The following is a 24,429-nucleotide window of genomic DNA, read 5'->3' as shown; positions in this document are numbered from 1 at the left end:
ACTTACAACTTAAAAACAGAAGATTAGAAAAGCAGGAGGCAGAAAAATCCTCTCATAGCCGAGAGAGTACAGGCAGAAGACAAAAACAAAGGACTCACACACAAACTTCCCTCCACCCAGATTTGAAAAAGTCTTGTTTCCTGATTGGTCCTCTGGTCAGGTGTTTCAGGTTACTTCTTTCCAGGTGAAAGAGACATTAACCCTTAGCTATCTGTTTATAACAGCATGGGTCACTTGCTGGTGGATTCTCTGCAGCTTGAGGTCTTCAGACCACAATTTGAAGACTTCAATAACTCGGACATAGGTTAGGGGTTTGTTATAGAAGTGGATGGGTAGGGTTCTGTGGCCTGCTTTGTGCAGGAGGTCAGACTAGATGATCACACTGGTCCCTTCTGACCCTAAAGTCTATGAGTCTATGTTGATTAAAGAAAGGAATAAACCCTATATGAAGGGGGGGAGGGGAAGTGGAGCTCTGATGAAGTATAAAGGAAGTAAGGCAATAGCATAAAGAATTATATTTTTTAAAAGTCCAGGAAAGAGTTAGACGAAGTACTGCAGGTGGATAAATAAAGATACCAAGAAATCAGAAATATACAGGAAAATTAGAAGAATGAATGGAATTCAGACTAAGAGTAGTCACATCCCAGCTCTTATTGGGACTGACAAAATAATTTGAAGTTCTGATAACAAGAGAACAGAAGTTTTGGCAGCAACTTTTTGAGGGGATGAGTAATGGTGAAAATCAAAATGTAGTTTTCAATCATATTAAAAGACATTTCATTGAAGAGAGTCATGATTTATTATGCAGTTGAAGTAAACATGAAGATACTATACTGAATGAATGGTTTTGTATGTGGGAACTTGAGAAATCTATTGGTATCAGCAAGAATATGTCTCCGGCTATGCAACGGAATGTTTAAATGACTCTCTAAAAGCAGTTTGAGGTTTCTCGTGGAATTGTATAACTCTATATGGGAAAAACATATAATAGTGTGGAAACATGCAGTAGTAATTCCAATATGAAAACCTGACAAATTATCCACAAAAGTTGATACTTATAGACCAATTGCCCTTGCAGCCTGCCTGGGTAAAATTATGGAGAGAATGGTGAATGAAAGATTGGTTGCGTATTTCAAAAAGTATGGCATGATAGATAAGGTGTAGAGTGGTTTTAGGAGATGAAGATGCACCACTGATCACACTGTTAAATTAGAAATAGAAATTTTCAAAAATAAGATATAAATATTTTGAAAGGCATACGGCATGAGGTGGAGGGAAGGCTTGTTGTATGAAGTAGGTGCTCTAGGGATAGAAGGAAGAATGTATGGGTGGATTAGAGAATTTTTTAATAAAAGGACCATGCAAGTCAGAATTGGGAAAGTTATGTTGAATATATATAATTTTTAAAATGGTTCACCACAGGAAAGTATCAGCCCAATCTTATTTAATATTATGATAAATGATCTGCTAAAATAAATAAGTGCTGGGGTAGGAGTCAATCTATTTGCAGATGATTGTGCTCTATGGATTGGGAACAGAAATACTGAGGTGGCAAAAAAGAGAATCAATAATGTGTTACATGAGATCTCTGACTCGCAAAATGCAAGAGGTTTCGAAATTTCCATTGCTAAAATCAAATAAGTTATCTTTACAGAAAGGGAAGGTGCAAAGGAATATAAACTGTATCTGTATGGAGAACAAATAGATATTGTTAAAAGCTTTAAATTCCTAGGAGTAATACTTGATACTAAGTGTCAGAGGGGTAGCCCTGTTAGTCTGGATCTGTAAAAAGCAACAAAGAGTCCTGTGGCACCCTATGTGTCTGACGAAGTGGGCATTCACCCACGAAAGCTTATGCTCCAATACATCTGGTGCCCCAGGACTCTGTTGCTTTTTATTTGATACTAAATTATTTTGGAAAGATCATATAGACTATGTCAAAGATAAATGTACAGGGAGGATTAATCTGCTTAAAAGTCTTGCTGGGACTAATTAGGGGAGCAGATAAGAAAACACTACTGATAGTATAAAGAGCCTTAATCAGATCAGTTATTGACCACAGCTGCCAAGCTTTTGGGTCAGCATCAAAACTGGAATTTAAAAAATTAGAATTAATATAAGCCCAGGCACCGCAAATTGTGTGTAGTGCATTTATTACACAACCTATACGCATGCGATAGATAGCTTCTAGTTACACTACAAATGAAACTAGTGAGCCTAACTTTCTGGGCCAAAGTACCAAACAAATATATGAGGCTAGTTGGGAACTAAGAATGTAAACTATAGCACATGATGTTAGAACTCTACATGCCGTTCAAGTTAATGTATGGAAAAGTGTGTTGAAATTGAAGGACATGGAAAAGCTAAATAAAGTCAAAAATTTTACCTATGCAAAAATTAGTTATGAAAGGAAAGTTCTGTGTCCAGACATGGATTTGCATTTATTTTATAAACTTTAAGATTAAAAAGAGACAGTTGATATTAAAAATGAAGTATAACTAGTATGTAAATGATAAGGATGTAAGCAGAGTCTGAATGAGCTCTCTCCTGACATCTAGTGATGAGCTGTGGAAGAGGACTTCAGGAGCTGATCTTGTTCTCATGGGCATACCCACACAGCGTAGGTGCTCAGCATGATGGGACTGCTTGCCCAAATGATCACTTTTGGCTGGTGTTGGATCCCCAGTCTCCTTGTTATTGAGGCAGAAGTAATAAAGGGTTGTTATCCTTGTTGTGGAAATCAAGGGCAGCAGAACTGCACTTGGCATGCCCTGATTGAGGGACTCACTGTCAACTAAATGGCACTCGCTAGGCAAGGGACATGCGTTCAAAAGCCCAGTGAGTGGAGAGAAGGTGGAGATAGATGTTTGTTTTTGTAGTGTAGGGCCTGCCTAAGGGCCCCTGACACCATTTGATCCTTTGTCTTTCCACTGTGAAATAATGGAGCTGATTTAGATTCAGTTGAGAGTCATGTTACACACTGCAGAGCTGACATCACTGAGGATCCTCTAAATAGCTGAAATTATTAAGAGCTGTGTTAAGAGATGAGACCTGAAAATGTCTTGGCAGATTGGTGATCAGCTGGCAGGGAAGCCAGCAAAGTGGCTAGTGAAGAGGTGTGGTGATTGGCCAGCAGCATAGTTAGCAGAGAGGAACAGAACACCAATCAGCTAGCAGGGTGGCTGGCGAAGAGGAGTGGTGAGTGAATGCCTGGACAGCAGAGTGAGTAAGGGCTTTCTTACCACTCCCACCCCCCAGGGAGGGAGGTGACCTCTGCAGATGCACCTCTGAACTCTGGGCCTGCACTGACCCAGGACAAAAACTGTAGATGGTATGAAGAGAAGAGGCTTTTGGTTGCTGGACTTAAGAACCCGAGGGAAAAGGACACTGCCCAACTTACTTGGGGAGGTGGGTCTTTTGCTCATGGTTTATATTTATGAACCCTGTTTGTGGTGTTTTGCCAGTTTGTTGCTGGGTTACTTCCCTTCTTTTATTAAAAGTTTCTTTGCTATACCCAGAATCTGTGCTTGCAAGAGGGGAAGTATTGCCTCTTAGAGGCACCCAGGGAATGGTGTGTAATTGTCCCAGGTCTCTGGGTGAGGGCTTAAGATGGTTTTGTGTTGTATTGTTGAAAAGAAACCTCTAGGTACTGAACCCAGCCCTTGTTGCTGCCAACTCTGACTGGCAGAAAGGTTATAAGAATGGCCATATTGGGTCACACCAAAGGTCCATCTAGCCCAGTATCCTGTCTTCTGACAGTAGCCAATGCCAGGTGCCCCAGGGGGAATGAACAGGACAGGTAACACTGCTCTACAGCCAAAATGCTTCTGAAATAAATGTAGTCCAACTTTACTAATTCTGGGTCACTGAGAACGAAAATGATGCTTAAAATTGTTGATTGGCTCTTGTTTTCAAGATATGCTATTGGGTCAGTATATAAGACCCTTGACTTGGGAATAGAGGAGGATAAGTGAGTTATAAAGGGAAGGGATCTCAATTTAAACCAGAAATGACTAAAATACATCTTTGACTGGATCTATGAATAAATCTATGACTGGGTTTGGACAGTACTTGCTTTTGAGGCAAAACAATGAATGATGCAATCTGAAGCTGGTATTGCATCATACATGATATGAATTGCATCATGTTATTCCTAGAAGTCATGGATGATGCAATCATAATGAAGCTTACATCACTCTGCTGAACAAATTGCCCTATACCAGCTCTAGAAATCATACAGTGTCGTGCTCTCTTATTTGTCAGTGTTTGATTTTGCAAAAGGACACATTTCTGTTTAGCCAAACTGAGCAGAGATGCCTCGTACTTGTGTGAACAGTGCAGATGACTTCTGCTATGTTTGTGGTGAAGTGACTTTTGCATCACAAAAGCGCAATATAACCACTACGGTTAAGAAAGCCTATCACCTTTATTTTGACTGCAAAATTGGAGATCAGGACAAGAGGTGGGTCCCACACATATGCTGCAACACTTGTGCAACAAATCTTCGCCAGTGGTTGAACAGGAAAAGGAAATCTATGCCTTTTGCAGTGCCAATGATTTGAAGCGAGCCAACAGATCATCCCAGCAATTGTTACTTCTGCATGGTGCCTCCAGTTGGGAAAGGTGTGTCAAAGAAGAAAAAGTGGACTGTGCATTATCCAAACATTCCATCAGCTATACGCCCAGTACCCCACGGAGAAGGACTGCCGGTTCCTGATGCACCAGAATCATTCTCACTTGAGTCAGACGAGGAAGAGGAAGAGGATGAAACTTCTGGTCCTGAACCACCAATGTCATAGGACTCCCATTTTCTCCCATCCTCCTCCTCTGAACCACACCTCATAACACAAGGTGAACTGAATGACCTTCTCAGGGATTTGGAACTACCCAAGAGTAAGGCAGAGCTGTTGGGCTCCAGACTACAGCAGTGGAATCTCCTGGCAGGCTATCAGGGCAAATGGAGCCCATATTGCTGGACAGTGACAAGAGATGCTCCATTTAATGAATACAAGAGACAAGCTAAGAAGCGCCGAGTAGACGCAGAATAGGACTAAACTATGTACATAATAGTTTTTTGCCTTTTGTTTCATAATACATTTTATTTATAGAACCCTTTTGCTGACTTTTTAAAGGGTTACATAAACAGGACAGGTGAAATATTATCATGTAAAGCAACCATAAACACATGAAAAGACCTAGGTTTACAATCTATGTTTAAAACTCTACTATCTACACAATATACATAGACATAAAATGTAAAAACTTAAATATCTTAGAAACAGTAGCCAATCAGTTGTTTTAATTGTCATATTTGAATTCAGCACATCAAAATACCTAATAAATATCACATTTTATCTCTGAAGCAGACGACTTCTCAAAAATTGTAGACCGGTGTAATCATCAAGTAATCTATCCCCTGTCGCATATTCCCAGCTTCTGACAGAGAGAGGCTAGGAACAGGCTCTAAGTGGAGTCAGTTTTGTTAAATATATACAGATAGGTTCAAATAAGAAAAGACAGGAAGAGTAGAGAAGGCATATTTTATACCAAAATTTGGAATTAGACCATCTAAAAGACTATCCAATTTTGTAGCTGTCATGACAACTGAACTAGTAGCAATAATGCTAGCATTAAATTGGATCTAGGATATATGACCAGCAGCAGCAGTCATTTCTTCAGAACCAAACTCAACCCTTATATTGATTAAAAAAGGGAGTCTCAGTAAGTAAAAGTGATTTAATCAATGGAATTACTCTAACAGAGTATCCAGGGGATACATGGAGCATTAGTTTGGATTCCAGGGCATATTGGGACAAGGAACGAAATTGAGAACAAAGCCACTAAAAATGCTGTAAGAAGTGGAAGGCTTGACATAGAAATAACCTTGAGTAAACAGGAAGTCAAAAGCCTAGTAAAGAAAAAATTAAAAGAGGAATATTAAAAAAAGTTTAAAAAATAATAAAAAGATTATTATTTTGTATTATGCCCCAGAGTTGAGCATAACAACATACTTCAGGGCCTGGGTTGGAAAAATGAAGTGATTTTTGTTTAGAGCATTAACTGACCATTGTGGCTTAAGCAAAAATTTTTTTTTAATAAATAGACCCAAAGATGGACTATATGTGCTCTGGAAGGTGGAAAAAACAATTGATCGCTTTTTATGGGCATGTAATGGCTTTGATAAAGGGAAAAGCTTTCTGAGGAATTCAAATATCTTAATGTAACAAAAGTTACATTGTGTTATTTAGTAACAGTATCAGGGAAATGAGGCATTATTAGAAAGGTGTTGTTATATTACCTGAAAGACATAGGACAGAGCAAGAGAATATTAAACTGTAAAGTAATTAAGAATGATAGTTGGTGGCAGCTATAGATTATTCAGTCAAGTCTGCTTCACCATTAAAGAAAGAAAGAAAGAATTGATGGCAGACCATGGAGGAGGGCAAACCTTCAGAGCTCAACTCCTGAAGAGAGGTCTGACTGCAGGCAGGAGCCCCCTAGCAAACTGTTGCACAACAGTCTCTGCCCGGGGAAAGGGAGGGCCAGATGTTGATGCAACTTGAATGGGAACCTCTATTACCTGTGAATACAATTTATCTGAATGCTTATTCCTTGACCACCCTGGAAGAGAGACATTAAAGTGACCTGGCCAGAGGGTCAAGTCACAGGAAGAGGCAGACCACCACAGGTCTGGAGTGACCATTTGCAGGAGATACCTGACAGGGAGCGAGATGCTATGCCTGGCCACAAGGAGGCAGTAGTGGTGAGTCAACCGCTTCACAGTTAGGGCCGGCTCCATTGCCTCCCCAAGTGGCAGAAAAAAACCAAATAAATAAAAAGATAAAGCCGCAATTGGTAGCATCTCAACCATGTCACTTAATCCTTCGGTGGCAATTCCTTCGCTCTGAGAGGGACTGAGGGACCTGCCGCCAAAGACCCAGACGTGCCACCCCTTTCCATTGGCCATCCCAATCACCTGCTTCCTGCGCTGGTGCCTGGAGCCGGTCCTGTTCATAGGCCAGCCCAAGATGCTTCAGAGGAAGGTGTAAGCACTCTGCAGTTGTGGTGTAACCTGCCTCACACACACTTCTCTTCCTGGTGTCTAGTACTTAGAGGTTGGTTCAAGTCCTGAAGCCTGAGGTTTAACATCATTTCCAAAATTTTTGTTGTCATTAATCATAATTCTGAATTTTCTTGATATCTGTATAAACATCCAATCCCTTTTTTAATCTTGTTAAATTCTTGGCCTCAATGAGTTCTACAGTTTTATCACACCTTGTGAGTAAAAGTATTTCCTGTATAAGTTTTGAAATTGAGTCTAGCTTTATAGGCAATGTTATGGTGGAGGTTGGGTGAACCCTCATTGAAGTTGGTGGGTGTGATAACTGTCTTTTATTCAGGATAAATGTAAGTAATTAAGCTCCTTCCTGGAGTAAATTAGCTGAAACAATAGGAGCCACCACCCAAAACATGGGCCACATGCAAGGCTGGTCAGAAGAAGAGCTACGTGGGCAGAGGGGTTTTGCTGGTATTTGATGGAAGTGTCTGAATCTGTGAGCAAAAGAACTCAGAAGCAGCCAGAGAAAAGCAATCAAAAAGCCAAGCAGACAACAAGAAAAGAACTAGAAGTATGGCATGGACAGAAAACTGAGAGCGCTTTTTGGACAGAGTTCTGGCTAGAAAGAGGTTTGGAAAGTGAGCAAAGAAACTGTGCCCAGTTGTTTGATTCCTACTGTGTTCAGGGAAACAGGACTTTGTGTACATTTTTTGTAAATAAACAAGATTGCGTCAAAGAAATACCTGTCCATAGTCCATTTTTCCTCCTGACAGAAACAACCCACTAAACCCTGAGTATTGGCTAACTGCTTGGGTCAAAGGGGGTAACAGAGTGTAACAATCAGCAATAACACATCAGCTTAATCTTTTTCCTCAAGCTTGGCTTTTTCCAAGGTCTTACCTGCAGGATGTCCTCTATGTTAGATCTCTTCCCTCTCTGAGTGATAGGCTGGAACTAACAAAATCCACTTGTAAGCATAAGTCAGAAGAAATTACTATGGATGCAGGGTTCCAGCACTTACTTTTAGGGTGACTCCACAGAAGAGTTCTACATTTTTATACTAAGTCTTGATAGGCACCATCCTGTTACAATGACGTCCATTCAAATGCTTTAGATGACCAGACATTATTTAGGGGCTTTCCAATTTTCAGATTTTCCTCCCACAATCACTGATGTAACCAGGAAGTTATCCATATACAATTACACTTTCCCTCAGGACAAAATGGAAACTAATATTGAGCAATATCTTGATTTCACAATCAAACAGGTGGGACCATCTATTTTGTGCCTTAATTGTAGCACTTCCATTTTGGGTTGCAATGCTGAACTTTTTCTTGCTTTCCAGTGTAAGTGAAATGATTATTCATTATTTTTACAGTGCCCAGAAGTGTGGTACAAGCTCTACTAAAGCATATAAAAAGGCATGGGCCCAGATTCTCAAAGATATTAGGTGATTAACTCCCACAGACTTCAGTGGGCAGTAGGTACCTTTAAGGATTGTTGGGGCGCACTAAAAGGTCTCTAGTGCACTTTCACATTAAAGCCCACTAGGGAACTTTTAGTGCACACCATCAGGGTCTACGCCAACCAATTAACATGCAACATGTTAGTGTGCTTTAGAAATCACACCCCAGTAGCGCATGTTACCCCACTGTATGGACATGCCCTAAAGTCCTGATTCTGCAACTGACTATGCCTAGGCACTGGTCTCAGATGGTTCATTGAACTCATTGGGTATTTGCATAGAGGCAAGGATGTGCCCATACACAGTCAGCTGCACAATTTTTAGATTTGGTGCAATGGCAGGGGAAAAAATAAGGGGTTTGGGGGAGAAGAGCTAATGAAGGGGAAATTTAGTATTGCTATTATATGGTGACTCCACTTTGAAATAAGCACATAGTAAGACTCCAGCACATTTTTTTTTAAATTAACTCACTTTTTGCTGTTGGAATAGCAGTAAGTTTTAAGAAAGGCTTAGGAGGCTGATCCAAAGCCTAAGGAAATCAATAGAAAGACTCCCATTGATTTCAGTGGGTCTTAGATCAGACCCTAAGACCCAATTCAGGAAAGAACTTAAGCATCTGCTTAGGACCCTTGAAATCAATCGGACTCAAACACAAGCTTAAAGTTAAATATGTGTGTTAGTGCTTTCCTACACTGGGGCTACAATGAGGAGAGGATGATGTCTGGCAAGTGGAGATTGGTGTTAGTGGGGCAGGGAGGGAGGAATCCATGTATAGGAGTGGCCTAGAAGAGGCTGTCAAGGCTTGTATCCTTGGTAGCATGGAAGAAGTGGGGGAAGGTGCACAGCGTGATAGGAGGCAAGGTTAGAGATACAGGCCAGGGCAGAGCCTTGAAGCAATAACATCAAGTGTGAATTGACATGCAGGGTAATTGAGAGCCTGATAAAATCTCATGCTTAAATTTCCAAATGGGGAATTCATTTATCAGTAAAGATTTTTAGGATTGCGTCTAGACAATCAGTGCAGGTAGGTAAGGAATGATAAATGCTTCAGCAAAGAAATACACTAGCAGCAGGGAATGTGATTCTGTCACAAAACCACTCCAAGCCATCTCTGTAAGTGCTGGGTTATGGACACTGGGGTGTTTGAAAACAATATTTATTGTCCACATAAGTCAGAGACATTCTATCCTTTTTTTAAGAGCAGCCTCATCTCTAGCTAGTCTGGACAACAGTAACAGAAGTGAAAATTCTTTTGTCCAGATGCTTATCAGTTAGTTTTGATACACGAGGATGAGGCAGGTCATATAATCAACTTCACGGAGGAAACTTCTAATTATATCATGAACAGATCTGAGCTCTTATAAATTAAGTCAGTTACTGTAAGTACAGACATAACACTGTCTCAGAGATCACATCATTTGAGGGCACATTACAAGGTTCCCCTGACTTGAGGTCCTGCCTCTTTCTCTGTACCATAGTGCTGCAGCTGGGAAAGGCTGAGGTGCTGGAGCAGGTTTAAAAGAAAGGAGACTGGTGATAGAGGGTTCTCTGTGAAGTAGGGTGACCAGATGTCCCAAATTTATAGGGACAGTCTTGATATTTGGGGATTTTTCTTATGTAGGTGCCTATTACCCCCCATCTCCTATTCCAATTTTTCACACTTTCTATTTGGTCACCCTACTGTGAGGGGTGCTCAGATTTATAACCAACTGCCTCCCTAGCCCCCCTCTGCCTTGGTCCAAATCAGCCTGGGTCTGCTACATTATGCAGCATGCCCTGAAGAATCATCCATTTCCTCAGGTTTTTGGTAAAGGAGGGCTTAATGGGCGTTGGAGGCTGGTGTGAGGGGTGCCTGAGTCTTTTGTGAGGGGAGGGAGGGTTAGCCACTTCTTTTCTTATTTGTCTGTAACCTTTGCCAAAGGCATCTAGAGGCACCTTTCTGTTACATTTGATGAAACATTAATACAGTATTTTGGTTTAGTTACAGGCTTATTATTCACTATTTGTATTACCGAAGCAGTGCCTAGGAGCCCCTGTCATGTATCAGCACTCCATTGTACTAGATGCTGTACTAACACAGAACAAAAGGAGCCCCAAAGAGCCGAATTATTCATGATTTTGATACTTTACCGGGTGGGGGGTGTCATTTAAATCCACAGAGCTTAGGAAATCGCCACCCAAACTAATTATTTAACTCTGGAGTTGCCACTGTGCGGGAGAGAACAGGATGATGATGTCAGCCTTCCTATTTAGCTGTTCTCCCAGGAGAGAAATATTTACTCCCTTTAACTGTTCTTTCCTCTGACAATCACTAGGATTGGGAGCAATGTCAATAATGCACCTATTTCTTTTTTAAATAGAAAAGGTGGAAGGGATGAGAATGGAGAATGCTAAAAGCTTCATGGAGAGGGGTATGCACCTGTGTAACCCACATGCTTGCTTTGCAGCACTTAGTCATGTAAATAAGGGAAGAAACAGTTGGGAAGTTGTATAGGTCTTATTTTTGTTTTGGGGGATTCTGTGTGCCCACAGACTTGCCAGAACTGGGCTCTGCTGGACGGGCCAGAAACACCCAGAAATTGGGTGAGGTGGGAATTAGACATATTTCTTCGCTGTTTGAAGCTGCTTGGGTGATTTCCATTGTGGGCAAGCAGCCTGGCAGGATATAAGTGGAGTCACTCTCTGAGAGTGAAAGGGGTAGGACTTTGTTTTGTCAGAAAATGCCAATTCACTGGACTGAAATGTTATGTTGAATCTATTACAGATTCCACTAAACTTTCACTGAAACACAGGCAGGTTTCCACTGAAATCAGAATGAAAGCAAATTCAAAAATTCTGACAATCTAAAATCCACAAGTTTCAGCCAGCTATAGTCTGCTGTAAGGTTTGTGTTCCAAGAACTTTCCCAGCCTGTCAGATTTAGATTTTGGCCTGGTCTACACTACGCGTTTAAACCAATTTTAGCAGCGTTAAACCGATTTAACGCTGCACCCGTCCACACAACGAGGCCCTTTATATCGATATAAAGGGCTCTTCAAACCTGTTTCTGTACTCCTCCTCGACGACAGGAGTAGTGCTGAAATCGGTATTACCATATCGGATTAGGGTTAGTGTGGCCGCAAATCGATGGTATTGGCCTCCGGACGGTATCCCACAGTGCACCAATGTGACCGCTCTGGACAGCAATCTGAACTCGGAGGCACTGGCCAGGTAGACAGGAAAAGCCCCGCGAACTTTTGAATTTCATTTTCTGTTTGGCCAGCATGGAGAGCTCACTATCACAGGTGACCACGCAGAGCTCATCAGCACAGGTAACAATGCAGTCTCCTGAGAATCGAAAAAGAGCTCCAGCATGGACCGCATGGGAGGTACTGGATCTGATCGCTATATGGGGAGAGGATTCTGTGCTAACAGAACTCCGTTCCAAAAGACAAAATGAAAAAGCATTTGAAAAAATTTCCAAGGCTATGATGGCTAAGGCCACACCAGGGACTCAGTGCAGTGCAGAGTGAAAGTTAAGAAGCTCAGACAAGCCTACCAGAAAACCAAAGAAGCAAATGGAAGGTCCGGGGCAGGACAGAAAACATGCCACTTCTACGCTGAGCTGCATGCAATTCTAGGGGGGTCCACCACCACTACCCCACTCCTGTCCATGGATTCCGAGGTGGGGTTGGTAATCTCAGCCATGCCTGAGGATTCTGCGGACGGGGAAGATGAGGAGGAGGAAGAGGAGGACGAGCTTGCAGAGAGCACACAGCACTCCATTCTCCCCAACAGCCAGGAGCTTTTTCTCACCCAGACGGAATTATCCTCCCAGCCCTCCCAAGCCAGTAGCCCAGACAATGAAGCCATGGAAGCGACCTCTGGTGAGTGTACCTTTGTAAATATAAAACATGGTTTAAAAGCAAGCGTTTTTTAATGATTGATTTGCCATGAGGGCTTGGGATGCATTCGCAGCCAGTACAGTTATTGGAAAAGTTTGTTAACATGTCTGGGGATGGAGCGGAAATCCTCCAGGGACATCTCCATGAAGCTCTCCTGGAGGTACTCCTAAAGCCTTTGCAGAAGGTTTCTGGGCAAGGCAGCCTTATTCTGTCCACCATGGTAGGACACTGGACCACGCCATGCATATAGCAAGTAATCTGGTATCATTGCATGACAAAGCCTATCTGCCTATGGTCCCGGTGATTGCTGGCATTCAAGCAACAGCCATGCTTTATCTCGCTGTGTTATCCTCAGGAGAGTGATATCGTTCATGGTAACCTGGTTGAAATTCAGGAATTTAATTAAGGGGACAGAGATGGCCATTCCTACTGGCCTGTTTGCCTGTTGCTTAAAAGAAATCCTTCCTTGCAGGTAGCCAAGCGGGGGGAGGGGAGAGGGGTGATTAGCAGTGATCTTCCATGATACCAGCCATGTGGTCGGGGGAGGGGTAAAGTGACCATCCCAGAGAATTTGATGGGGGGTGGTGGTTTCTGCTGCTGCATATTAACAGGAAAGAAGCAGCACTGAATGAGCTTTGCTTGGTATTTGGGAAAGGAGGGCACTGTGTATATGAAGGCTGCAGAAGCCGAAAGACAATGGCTTACCATGGCCACATGCAAGCTGAATTCTGCTGCCTGGACCTGTGTCTGTGAGATCTCTAACACCAGAGCCACAGGCACTCAATATTAAGATTCAGAATGTGACCTTGTAGTGAAATCACATGTGCTATGTAAGGTGAATAGTGTTGTTCACTGTGAAAGAGTATAATCATTGTTCTGTAAAATGTATCTTTTTAAATGCTTCTCTCCCTTTTTTACCTCCCTCATGCAGCTGCAATTTTTTCAAGCCTCCCTACTCTATCCCGAAGGCTGTCTCAGATAAGGCGGAGGAAAATAAAGACGAGAGATGAAATGTTCTCGAAAATCATGGAAGTAACCTGCAATGAAAGAGCTCATCTGAATGAGCGGAAGGACATGGTATCAAATTACAGGAAAGATGCCAGTGAACGTGAGGACAGGAGGGATGAACGTGATGAGAGGTGGCGGCAGCAAGATCAGAGAAGGCATGATGAAACGCTGGGGCTGCTGCATGATCAAACTGACATCCTCCGACATCTGGTGGAGCTTCAGGAGCAGCGGCAGGATCACAGAGTGCCGCTGCAGTCCCTGTGTAACCACCCTCACCACTCACCATGTTCCATATCTTCCTCACCCAGACGTGTAAGAACGCATGGGGGAAGGCTTCGTGCACCCACCCACTCCACTCCCGTGGGCAGCCCAACCAAAAGGCTGTCATTACTTTGAAATATTTTTAGTGGCCTTTTCCTTCCCTCCTATCCTCCTCCCAAACCCCACCCGGGATACCTTGTCAGTTCTCTCCCTCTTTTTATAATGACTTTTTAATAAAGAATACATGATTTTTAAACGATAGTGACTTTATTTCCTTAAGCAAGCTGTAATCGAAGGGGGAGGGTGGGTTGCTTATAGGGAATGAGTCAATCAAGGGAGGGGGTTCATCAAGGGGATAAAAACAAAGCAGTCACACCGTACCCTGGCCCATGATGAAACTCATTTTCAAAGTTTCTCTGATGCACACCGCTTCCATGGTGTGCTCTCCTAATCGTCCTGGTGTCTGGCTGAGCGTAATCAGCGGCCAGGTGATTTGCCTCAGCCTCCCACCCTGCCATAAAGGTCTCCCCCTTACTCTCACAGAGATTGTGGCGCACACAGCAAGCAGCAATAACAATGGGGACATTGGTTTGGCTGAGGTCTGAGCGAGTCAGTAATGTGCGCCAGGGTACCTTTAAACGGCCAAATGCACATTCTACCACCGTTCTGCACTTGCTCAGCCTGTAGTTGAAAAGCTTCTGACTACTGTCCAGGCTGCCTGTGTATGGCTTCATGAGCCATGGCATCAAGGGGTAGGCTGGGTCACCCAGGATAACTACAGGCATTTCAACATCCCCAACTGTTATTTTCTGCTCTGGGAAGTAATTCCCTTGCTGCAGCCGTTTAAACAGAGCAGTGTTCCTGAAGACGCGAGCGTCATGAACCCTTCCTGGCCATCCCACGTGGATGTTGGTGAAACGTCCCTTGTGATCCACCAGTGCTTGCAGCACCATGGAAAAGTACCCCTTGTGGTTTATGTACTGGGTGCCCTGGTGCTCCGGTGCCAAGATAGGGATATGGGTTCCATCTATCACCCCCCACACAGTTAGGGAATCCCATTGCAGAAAAGCCATCCTGTATGACCTGCACATTTCCCAGAGTCACAACCTTTCGTAGCAGCAGCTTAATGATTGCTTTGGCTTCTTGCATCACAGCAGTCCCCACAGTAGATTTTCCCACTCCAAATTGATTCCCGACTGACCGGTAGCTGTCTGGCGTTGCAAGTTTCCAGAGGGCTATTGCCACTCACTTCTCAACTGTGAGGGCTGCTCTTATCTTGGTATTCTGGTGTTTCAGGGCAGGGGAAAGCAAGTCACAAAGTTCCATGAAAGTGCCCTTACGCATGCGAAAGTTTTGCAGCCACTGCGAATTGTCCCAAACCTGCAAAACTATGCGGTCCCACCAGTCTATGCTTGTTTCCTGGGCCCAAAATCGGCGTTCAATGGCTAGAACCTGTCCTATTACCAGCAGGATCTCCAAAGCGCAGGGGCCCACGGTTTGAGAGAATTCTGTGTCCATGTCCTCATCACTCTTGTCGCTGCGCTGCCGTAGCCACCTCCTCCTTGCCTGGCTTTGCAGGTCCTGGTTCAGCATAGACTGCACGAGAATGTGCGAGGTTTTCACAATGTCCACGATTGCGGTCTTGATCTGAGCAAGGTCCATGCTTGCTGTGCTATGGCGTTTGAACAGTTCAGCCAGGAAAAAAGGCGCGAAACGGTTGTCTGCTGCTTTCACGGAAGGAGGGGTGAGGCTGTACCCAGAACCACCCGCGACAATGTTTTTTGCTCCATCAGGCACTGGGATCTCAACCCAGAATTCCAAGGGGTGGGGGAGACTGCGGGAACTATGGGATAGCTACGGGATAGCTACCCACAGTGCAACGCTCTGGAAATCGACGCTAGCCTCGGTACATGGACACACACTGCTGAATTAATGTGCTTAGTGTGGCCGCGTGCACTAAACTTTATACAATCTGTTTTACAAAACTGGTTTATGTAAAATCGGAATAATCCTGTAGTGTAGACATACCCTTCCTCATCCCACTGGAGAAGAGGAGGTCTAAAATTGCTTCAGGCTGTGGAAACCACAGACTTTTGTTGCAGACACTCAAAAGGAGTATCAAGGAGACTGTGGCACTATCATTTGTTTCTGAGACTTTAAGGATCTTGCATGTTCTACAGAGCGTTTGGATACCACTTCAGAGAAACTAAGAGAAAAGCCCTAGGGGAATGTATGCATGTGATTGAACTTGTGATAGAAACAAGTATTAATACTTGGGGAGCGAGGGCCCTTAAAATTTTGTCAGTAACAACTCTTTCAAATACAATATCCACAATTGTTTCAAGGGCAATAGCAGAATCGTACATATGTAGGTCTGGAAACGACCTCAAAGTCATCAAGTCCAGCTCCATGCTCTGAGGCAGGACCAAGTAAATGTAAACCATCCCCGACAGGTGTTTGTCCAACCTGTCCTTAAAAACCTCCAATGATGGGGATTGTACAACGACCCTTGGAAGCCTGTTCCAGAGCTTGCTACCCTTATAGTTAGAAAGTTTTTCCTAAATTTCTCTTGCTGCAAATTAAGCCCATTACTTCTTGTCCTGCCTTCAATGGACATGGAGAACAATTGATCACAGTCCTCTTTATAACAGCCCTTCACATACCTGAAGCCTGTTATCACTGTCATCTTTTCTCAAGACTAAACATACCCAGTTCTTTTAACCTTTCCTCAGAGGTCAGGTTTTCTAAACCCCTTTATCATTTTTGTTACTCTACTCTGGACTCTCTCCAATTTGTCCACATCTTTCCCGAAAGGTGGCACCCAGAACAGAACATAGTACTCCAGCTGAGGCCTCACCAGTGCCAAGTAGAGTGGGACAATTAATTCCTGTGACTTACATATGTCACTTTGAGTTAATACACCCCAGAATGATATTAAATCTTTTTGCAACTGCATCACATTATTGACTCATATTCAATTTGTGATCCACTATAACCCCCAGATCCTTCTCAGCAGTCCTACCACCTAGCCAGTTATTCCCCAGTTTGTAGTTGTGCATTTGATTTTTCCCTTTCTAAATGAACTACTGAGGAAAACTGTTATGTATTCACATATATGTAAATGTTTTCCTTTAGAGATTTGGTGTGGCTCTCATTCTATCAGAGACTTAACTCCCATATAGAGTCCTGAAAAGACTGAGGGTATGGCTACACTTGGAGATGTGCAGCGCTGGGAGTTAGAGCTGTGTTCGTACAGCTGTGTAGGGAAACCGCTGCAGTGTGGCCACACTGACAGCCACCAGCGCTGCAGTGTGGCCACATTTGCAGCATTTGCAGCGCTGTTGGGAGTGGTGCATTGTGGGCAGCTATCCCAGCATTCAAGTGGCTGCAACGTACTTTTCAAAAGAGGGGGGTGGGGTGGAGTGTGACAGGGAGGGTGGGGGAGACAGAGAGAGTGGATTTTTGGAGCTGACACTGTTCTCAGCTCCCTGCCTTGCAAGTTCTAAGGACTGGAAGATACACAGTGCCTACCTTCAATCATTTTAAAAGTTTTGACCTTTCCCCCACCTGTCTCTTATTCACTAAATACAAATTATGCACTCCTAAATAGTCTTTAGATCATATAAGCAGCTGCTCAACACTACCCCTCCCCTCTCTCTTAAAGCAAACAGCTGTGAACATTCCAAAGCAATTCTCCTGCCTCCGCTCGCTCGCTCGCTGGAGCAAAGAGCAGCTGTGTTTGTTTTTTAGCTAAGTAACTACGGGGAGATCAGAGTTCAGCCATTCTTCCGGTTTGTTGTGGACAGGAATTCTGGGATACCTCCTAATACCCTGGAGGCCAATAACAGCGCTTTTGGTGGCTACACTTGATGACCAGTGCTGCATCACCAGCGCTGGAATCGCTACACCCCAAGCAAACCAGGTGTACAGCCAGCGCTGCAACCAGGGAGTTGCAGCGCTGGCCGTGCTTTGCAAGTGTGGACACAGAGTAAGTTGCAGCGCTGTAACCTTATCACCAGCGCCGCAACTCTCCAGTGTAGCCATGCCCTGAATTTTTATCTGTACCACACCAGAGAGGTGAGCTGAGGTACAGGCAGGGGGAAAAAATATACCATTGATTTCCCTAAACCCATTACACCAGCCAGAGGCTCCTGGGTGAGGCAAGAGTAGAAGATAGTTGAAGCCACTGGTGGCTACTAAATAATTTTCACACTTTCTCTACAAATGTGGCTGATATCCATCCTGGGTGGGAGAGGTGACGTGTAATCTCCGTTTCAGTTAGCAAAGGTTTTGGGGATCAGAGGTGCTGTATATATACAAAATATTACATGGATGTGTATCCGTGCACCAGCTCATTTGACAAAGGCCACTAGCCATCACATGTTAATGGCCTGATCTAAAGCCCACTGAAGTCAATGATAGTCTTTCCACTGACTTCAGTGGGCTTTGGATCAGTCTCTAACTCGAACAGGATCCAGTCCAGGTATCTAGGGGTAAGAGGATCTATATCAGCATGCAGCCCACGGGGCTATTTCCTGCAGCTCGCCAAGCGGCCAGTGCCTCCCCCCCCCCCCCCCCGACCTACCTCCAGGCCAGGGGTGGACAAACTACACCTGTGGAATTGCATCCCTCGAGCCCTGTGCCACTCCCTGAAGCAGCTGGCATCATGTTCCTGTAGCTGGGTGCAGGGGAGGGGAGAGAAGCAGAGGGCTCCATCCATGTGCACCGTCCCGCGCCCCCCCGCCGACAGCAGCTCCCATTGGCTGGGAATGGGGAACCGTGGCCAATGGGAGCTTCAGGGGAGGTACCTGGAGGCACGGCAAGCAGCGTGCAGAGCCCTGCATCCCCCCTCCCCCAGGGGCCACAGGACATGGTTCCAGCTACTTCCCAGAGCGGGTCTGGGGCTCCTGGCCCCAGTGTGTGCCGCTGCAACCCCAGATCCTGAAGCCCTCCTGCATCCCGCCCCCCAACTCCCTGCCCTGAACCCTCTGCCTGCACCTCAACCCCCTGCCCTGAGCCTCCTGCCACATCCCACACCCCTCCTGTACCCCAACTCCCTGCCCTAAGCCCCCTCCCTGAACCCCAACCCCCTGCCGCACCTCAACCATCTGCCCTGATCCCCCTGCCTGAATCTCAACACCCTGCTGCACCCCAACCCCCTGCCCTGTGCCCCCTGCTGCATCCCACATCCCTCCTGCACCCCAACTCCCTGCCCTGAGCCCCCTGCTGCACCCCACACCCCAACCCCCTGCCCTGAGCCCCCTGCTGCATCCCACACCCTTTCTGCACCCTGAGCCCCCTGCCTGCACCCCAACTCCCTGCACTATGCCCCTGCCACACCCCTTATGCACCCTCTGGGGCAGGGAGGGGGCAGAGTTGGAGTGGGAACTTCAGGAAAGGGGTTGAAATGGGGGCAGGGAAGGGGTGGGAAGGGGTGGGACCTCATGGAAGGGGTGGAGTGGGGGCAGGACCAGAGGCAGCGAGGGGGTGTGTGTCAGTGATGCAGCCCTCGGGCCAATGAACTAGCCCTCATGTAGCCCTTGTGGTCATTTGAGTTTGAGATCCCTGCTCTATATCTCATTACTAATCTCCTGAACCGTCCTGTCTCCCCAACAGATTTACTGCAAAAAAAATAATCTTGTCCTCAATCTGATCAACTGGCAAAAGTTCCGAAAAGCCCTGAGTGTCTGATGTGACTAATGTCTCTACAACCCCTTAGACACAATACCTTTACCATAGCAATTGCTGCAGCATATGATGTACATCCATCCTGGAGATTCCTGCAAACTTATGGAAAAGTGACGTCATGTTCAAAGGTCTTGGAAGGAAGAAGTGCTTGTATTGCTGATGGCTATGTAAATTCATGTGTCTCATAAATCTGATGCTGAAGTGTGTTTTATGTCAAAAATATAGAGTGCCACACACAAACTGTGTTCTCTCTGGTGAAATGACGCAAATCCTAGATCTTATTTTGATGCAGACAGCTAGCAAGAACACAACTTACCTGCACTCTTATCCTCCTACTGGCAGTTCTGAAGTGGGGATTCTGAGTCACAACTCAAGAGATCATGCCCACACCACAGCCCATGTCCTTGTTAGTGCTGCCATCAGCTTGAGGAACAGATCAAAGGTGTAACCTGAACCTCTCTCTGTGGCAGAGGACTGGGGTTTTAGCATCTTTGTTGACTTTGTTTTTACACATATACACATATGTGTGGGCCAACCTGTTGTGTTTCGCACCGTCCTCCCCCTCTTCCCGCCCCTGCACACACACACAGTTGATGCCTCTGTCCCACCTCACTCATGCTATTCAATTCAGGCCTTATGGAGAAACTACAGAGATGCTTCCAAAAGACTGGTAGAAGGAAAAATGAGGCAGCACTCACTCTTCTGTGCTCCATCCAGCCAGAGACACTATTCCTCTTTCCTTCCACCTCCGTGACTGAAGAGAATGATAGAGGTCTGAGTAACTATGGTGGAAAATCTGTTGGTGAGCTGCTTGCCCCTGAAATCTTAGCTCCTTCCCCTATGAGCTTCAAACCATAGGGCTACACTTGGAATGGTACAGAGGGGCCCAGCACTGGTCCCATGTACTGAGGGGAATGTCACCTTCAATGCATAGGCTGCCAAAGATGAAGGGCTAGATTCTGACCATATGCCTGCAGAAGGATAATTACTCATCCTTATAGCCCCCGGTGAGCTACCCAGAGCTTGGGTCTAGGTATGAAGGAGAAAGCAGGACTGCTTTCCTTTTTTCCTGTTGGAGCAGGTGGGCAGAGAGTGGGTGGGGAAATGGGTGAAGCCTTGCCCATTGGCCAGTGCAGCAGGGGGGAGTAGTTTATTAGTACAGGTCTATACCAGCAGGAAATTACTACCCCCTGGCACTCCCTTCAGGAACAAGGAGGAAGCAGGTGATGGAAACTGTGACTCAGATAGGTGTCTCTGAGGCACAATGCCTCCAGGGAATGACCACTCCTGGGTTGATGCCGCTTATGCATCACCCTTTGCTCAGAGCGGAGCCTAAAATCAGGATCTAGCCTGAACAGGAGATGAAATAGCAATCAAATTAAGATGAATTGCAATAAAAGCCATTTCTTGTCCGGTATTTTGATTCAGAGCTGTAATTTGTGGCACTCTGTCTTCTAAATGGCCTCCTCCCTTAAGAAAGTAACTAAAACTCAGTGGCTAGGAACTATGAAAACAACTCTGCATGCTAATGTCAAGTTACCTACTCCCTGAAAGATCTCTGGGACCAAGGCTTAAGGATGTTATGTTTAGAGGATGCTTTCAAAACTGTAGTAAAGTCTGTGGTTACATTTGAATCTCTCTGTTAGTGAATCCGTCAAGAAGGGATTTGCAGGGCTTAGTTTAAGGGTAGAGCCTGCTGCTTTAAGGGGATTGTCCACTCCAGGTGCAGAGTCATTTGGGAGAGATAAAAGGAGCCAGGGAGAGGATTGTCTGCTATCAGTACCATTCAGACTCTCGTCCAATGTAGTCAGTATAGAGGGGCAGAGAGACATTGCTGGCAATGCAGGATAAGAAATGACTATTTTATTATTATTAATAAAATGAGTATTGTGGTAGCACCTAGAGGTCCCAAGTGAGATCAGGGCCTCATTGTGCTAGGCACTGTACCTACATATAGTAAAAGAAGGCCCTGATCAAAGACTTACAGTCTAAATACATGCGACAGCCACAGGGCGAAAAAAGCATTATCTCCTTTTTTACATGTGGCGAACGGAGGCACAGATAGATTGAGTGACTCAACCCGGGTCACCCAGGAAATCTGTGGCAGAGTCAGGAATTGTATCAGATCACCTGAGTCCCAGTCTAGTGCCTTAATCCGAAAACCATCCTTCTGAAACCAGCAATAAGAGCTGACTTCAGGGCCCTTCCATGATGATAAAAAACACAGTATCCTCTTAATCAGGATCCAGACAATAGGCTGGCCAACAAGATATCCCAGTTAAGAATACTCTATTTATTATAGTAACAGGGCTGTAGGGATCAATTAGTTAATGGTTTCATGTTTTGCAGTGATGAAAGTATCCAAGGATAAGTAGTAGAGTACTGTATATAAATAAGGTATGTTGGCTTACAGGATTTGATTACGATCACACCCTTGAAAACTTGCCAAGTTTTCCTTTGCTAATTAGATACGGTTACCTTAGTATTTGCAGCCTTCCCTTGTATTTCCCCATTCCTACAACCTGAATACTTTGAACATTACAGATACTGAGGTAAAGTTATTCAGTGTAATTATCAAAGACAATTGGTAAAATTTTAATGGCAACTATTGCACCTAAGTGTAAATCTCTTGCTTTCAAGGGATCATACCTTTGTCACAAAATGTAATTTGACCCATTATTATGAGGATAGATGAGAATCACACTGAAAGTCTTCATAGTATTTTTCATATTTCAGAGTAGCAGCAGAGTTAGTCTGTATCCGCAAAAAGAACAGGAGTACTTGTGGCACCTTAGAGACTAACAAATTTATTTCAGCATAAGCTTTCGTGGGCTACAGTTGTATATGCTGCTGTATATACTGAAATAAATTTGTTAGTCTCTAAGGTGCCACAAGTACTCCAGTATTTTTCAGGCTACTGTAGAATTCAGGGCCTGATTCAGCTATCTTCACTCACATGGAATAGTTCATTACTCCACAAACAGTCCTATTGATTTGAACAGGGCTAGTAAATTATTATTCAAATTGAGTTAGGGTGTTAGAATTCGGCCCTAAATGGTTCTAACATGCCTTTCAAAAGCCATTTAACTTTTCACACTCAGATGCTCTTTTATATGAAAGAGTACAAAAATGGTATAAAAAAGGTATACAATGGAATAAACTGAAACACAAAAGATATTCGATACTAATCAGTTCATCATTATGATGTTCTACAGATCCAAATACATATGAAAAGAGCCCCTAGGCAGCAGTCTTTGTTGTAAAGTATTCTGTTAACAGTGCTTTGAATACAGTCCCCAACTTAGGCTGACACTGCAGGAGAAAGGCTTTGAGTTTTGATCTATGCAAACTAACCTATTGAAGCAAGCAGTGGGAAAGGATTATTCTGTATAAGCAGCTTCATTTGTATTGTTAAACCATATCAGCAAAATAATCTAGTTGCTATTATTTCCTAGACTCCTTACATGTGTGAGGCTGAAATCCCTCAACTGGATTCCAAGTATGATATTTGATTTCTTAATGTGATACAATGAAGCCTTCAGTTTATCTTTAATGACTCCTTTACCTATAGAACATTCTGTTTTGGTGTTCTCTCTCCTATAATTTTTCAGAACTTGCTAGAATTATAGGGAGAGATCAATACTATAGATATAGCTCTGTGCAAAGGATGATGTGTAAACTGCTTCGCCCCAGGAGTAGCTGTGGGAGGCACTGGAATTCAGAGACATGCTTCTAAGTTGCTATTCCTGTCCTGCTTTGTTCTTGCTTTTGGGATGTATCCTAATTTATTACAACCTCTGCACCAACTCAGCTGTGCTGGCCACATATAGGGAGCTTCAGTCAAGGCTCTACCTATTCCTAGGCCATTTCCTAGCCACCTGCTCTTGACAAGTACCCTTGATTACTGCTATGTATCCAGATCCAAAGTCTATCTAGTCACATAGAAATCTAAAGGAGATTCTTACTGCCCTGTGTGCTTGTCTAGTGTGAGTCACAATCTAGCCCATCATGATTTTTCTTTAATTAGTATATATTAACATGAATGCATTATTGTCTCTTGAATTAAACTGCATTGTGATGGAATTACTTTTCTGTTTAGAAATCTCATATGGTCCTTTTAAAAATGTTGTGCATGTGAGTGACAGTATTCAAAAATATATCTGTGACAATTATTTCTTTGGGAATGTAGCGGGATGGTCAGCCCGCTCCTGTCCTGAAGGGCTTAAAACAGCCCTGGGAGAGGGCTGTGGCAGGGGAAAAGCTGGGCTGATTGGGGGAAGCTGCCACAGATGGGGCTATGCCCCAATCAGACCACAGCTGGCCCTATAAGAGGGCTGAGGGCCAGAGACTGAGAGACACATTCTCTCTAACTTTTTGAGAGCGAAGGACCTGGATCACTGGGAGCTGAGATGGGGATCTAGGGTGGAGCAGTGCTGGAGAAGGGCAGAGGGAGCTGGGAAGCTCCAGCATAGCAAAACCCCAGGCTGCAGGCCTAGTTAAAGGCCCTACAAAAGTGTAATGGGGCTGCAGAGAGGCAGCGCAGAGATAGGCAAAGTCAGCAGGTCCTAACCCCCTTGCTGATGATGAGTGGTTTACAGACTGCAGTCCGCCCCAGTGAGCAGGGGCTAGATAATGACTGGCAGTAGCCGCTGAGGCAAGGTGGGGATAGAGGGTTGGGGGTTCCCCTCAGAGGGGAGACCCAGAGATAGTGGGTTGCTGCTGGGGGCAGAACCCTGAAGTAGTGGGGCACTGGGGTCCAGGAGGGACAGGGGCATAGGCAACGAATTATATGGGCCCATGGTGCCTGTGCTCCACCAATATTCAGGAACATGGGCCCAGCTCCACCAATGTTTGGACGTATATTTTCAGAGCTGTTCATAGGGACGGGACAGGTCTGCTTGGACCCATTTTGGGCACCATCAAAAATTATACAAACCTGGCGCCATGGACATGGGGGCCAGTGGCAAGTGAGCCACCAGCTTGCAGAGGGCGCTCTGACCTGGAAAGAGCTAATTCCTGAGATGGCCAGCAGAAAGCGCCATGCCGGTGAGTCTTTGCCCTGCCAC

The 24,429-nt window shown here is 44.6% G+C and overlaps 1 protein-coding gene across 4 annotated transcripts in view; it reads left to right on the top strand.

The window, feature by feature from the left end:
• LOC127049752 (uncharacterized) overlaps positions 1-19,340 on the top strand; it is a 62,974-nt gene extending 43,634 nt beyond the window's left edge. For 2 of the 4 annotated variants that reach the window (XR_007774041.1, XR_007774043.1), the window contains exon 3: positions 13,338-13,931. Coding sequence is in view for 1 of the 4 variants with exons in the window: in XM_050951012.1 (XP_050806969.1) it covers positions 12,175-12,388; positions 13,338-13,810 (687 nt within the window). In the remaining 3 variants the exon portion in view is untranslated. Of the gene's footprint in view, positions 1-12,071; positions 12,389-13,337; positions 13,932-19,291 lie in introns of those variants that run through there. The other 2 variants (XM_050951012.1, XR_007774042.1) reach the window with 2 other exon arrangements.
• Positions 19,341-24,429: the final 5,089 nt, after the last annotated feature.

Source organism: Gopherus flavomarginatus, chromosome 4, assembly GCF_025201925.1.
Source record: "Gopherus flavomarginatus isolate rGopFla2 chromosome 4, rGopFla2.mat.asm, whole genome shotgun sequence".
Taxonomy (NCBI): domain Eukaryota; kingdom Metazoa; phylum Chordata; order Testudines; family Testudinidae; genus Gopherus; species Gopherus flavomarginatus.
The sequence above is the reverse complement of the archived record's forward strand: the minus strand, read 5'-3'. Positions and strand labels throughout refer to the sequence as shown.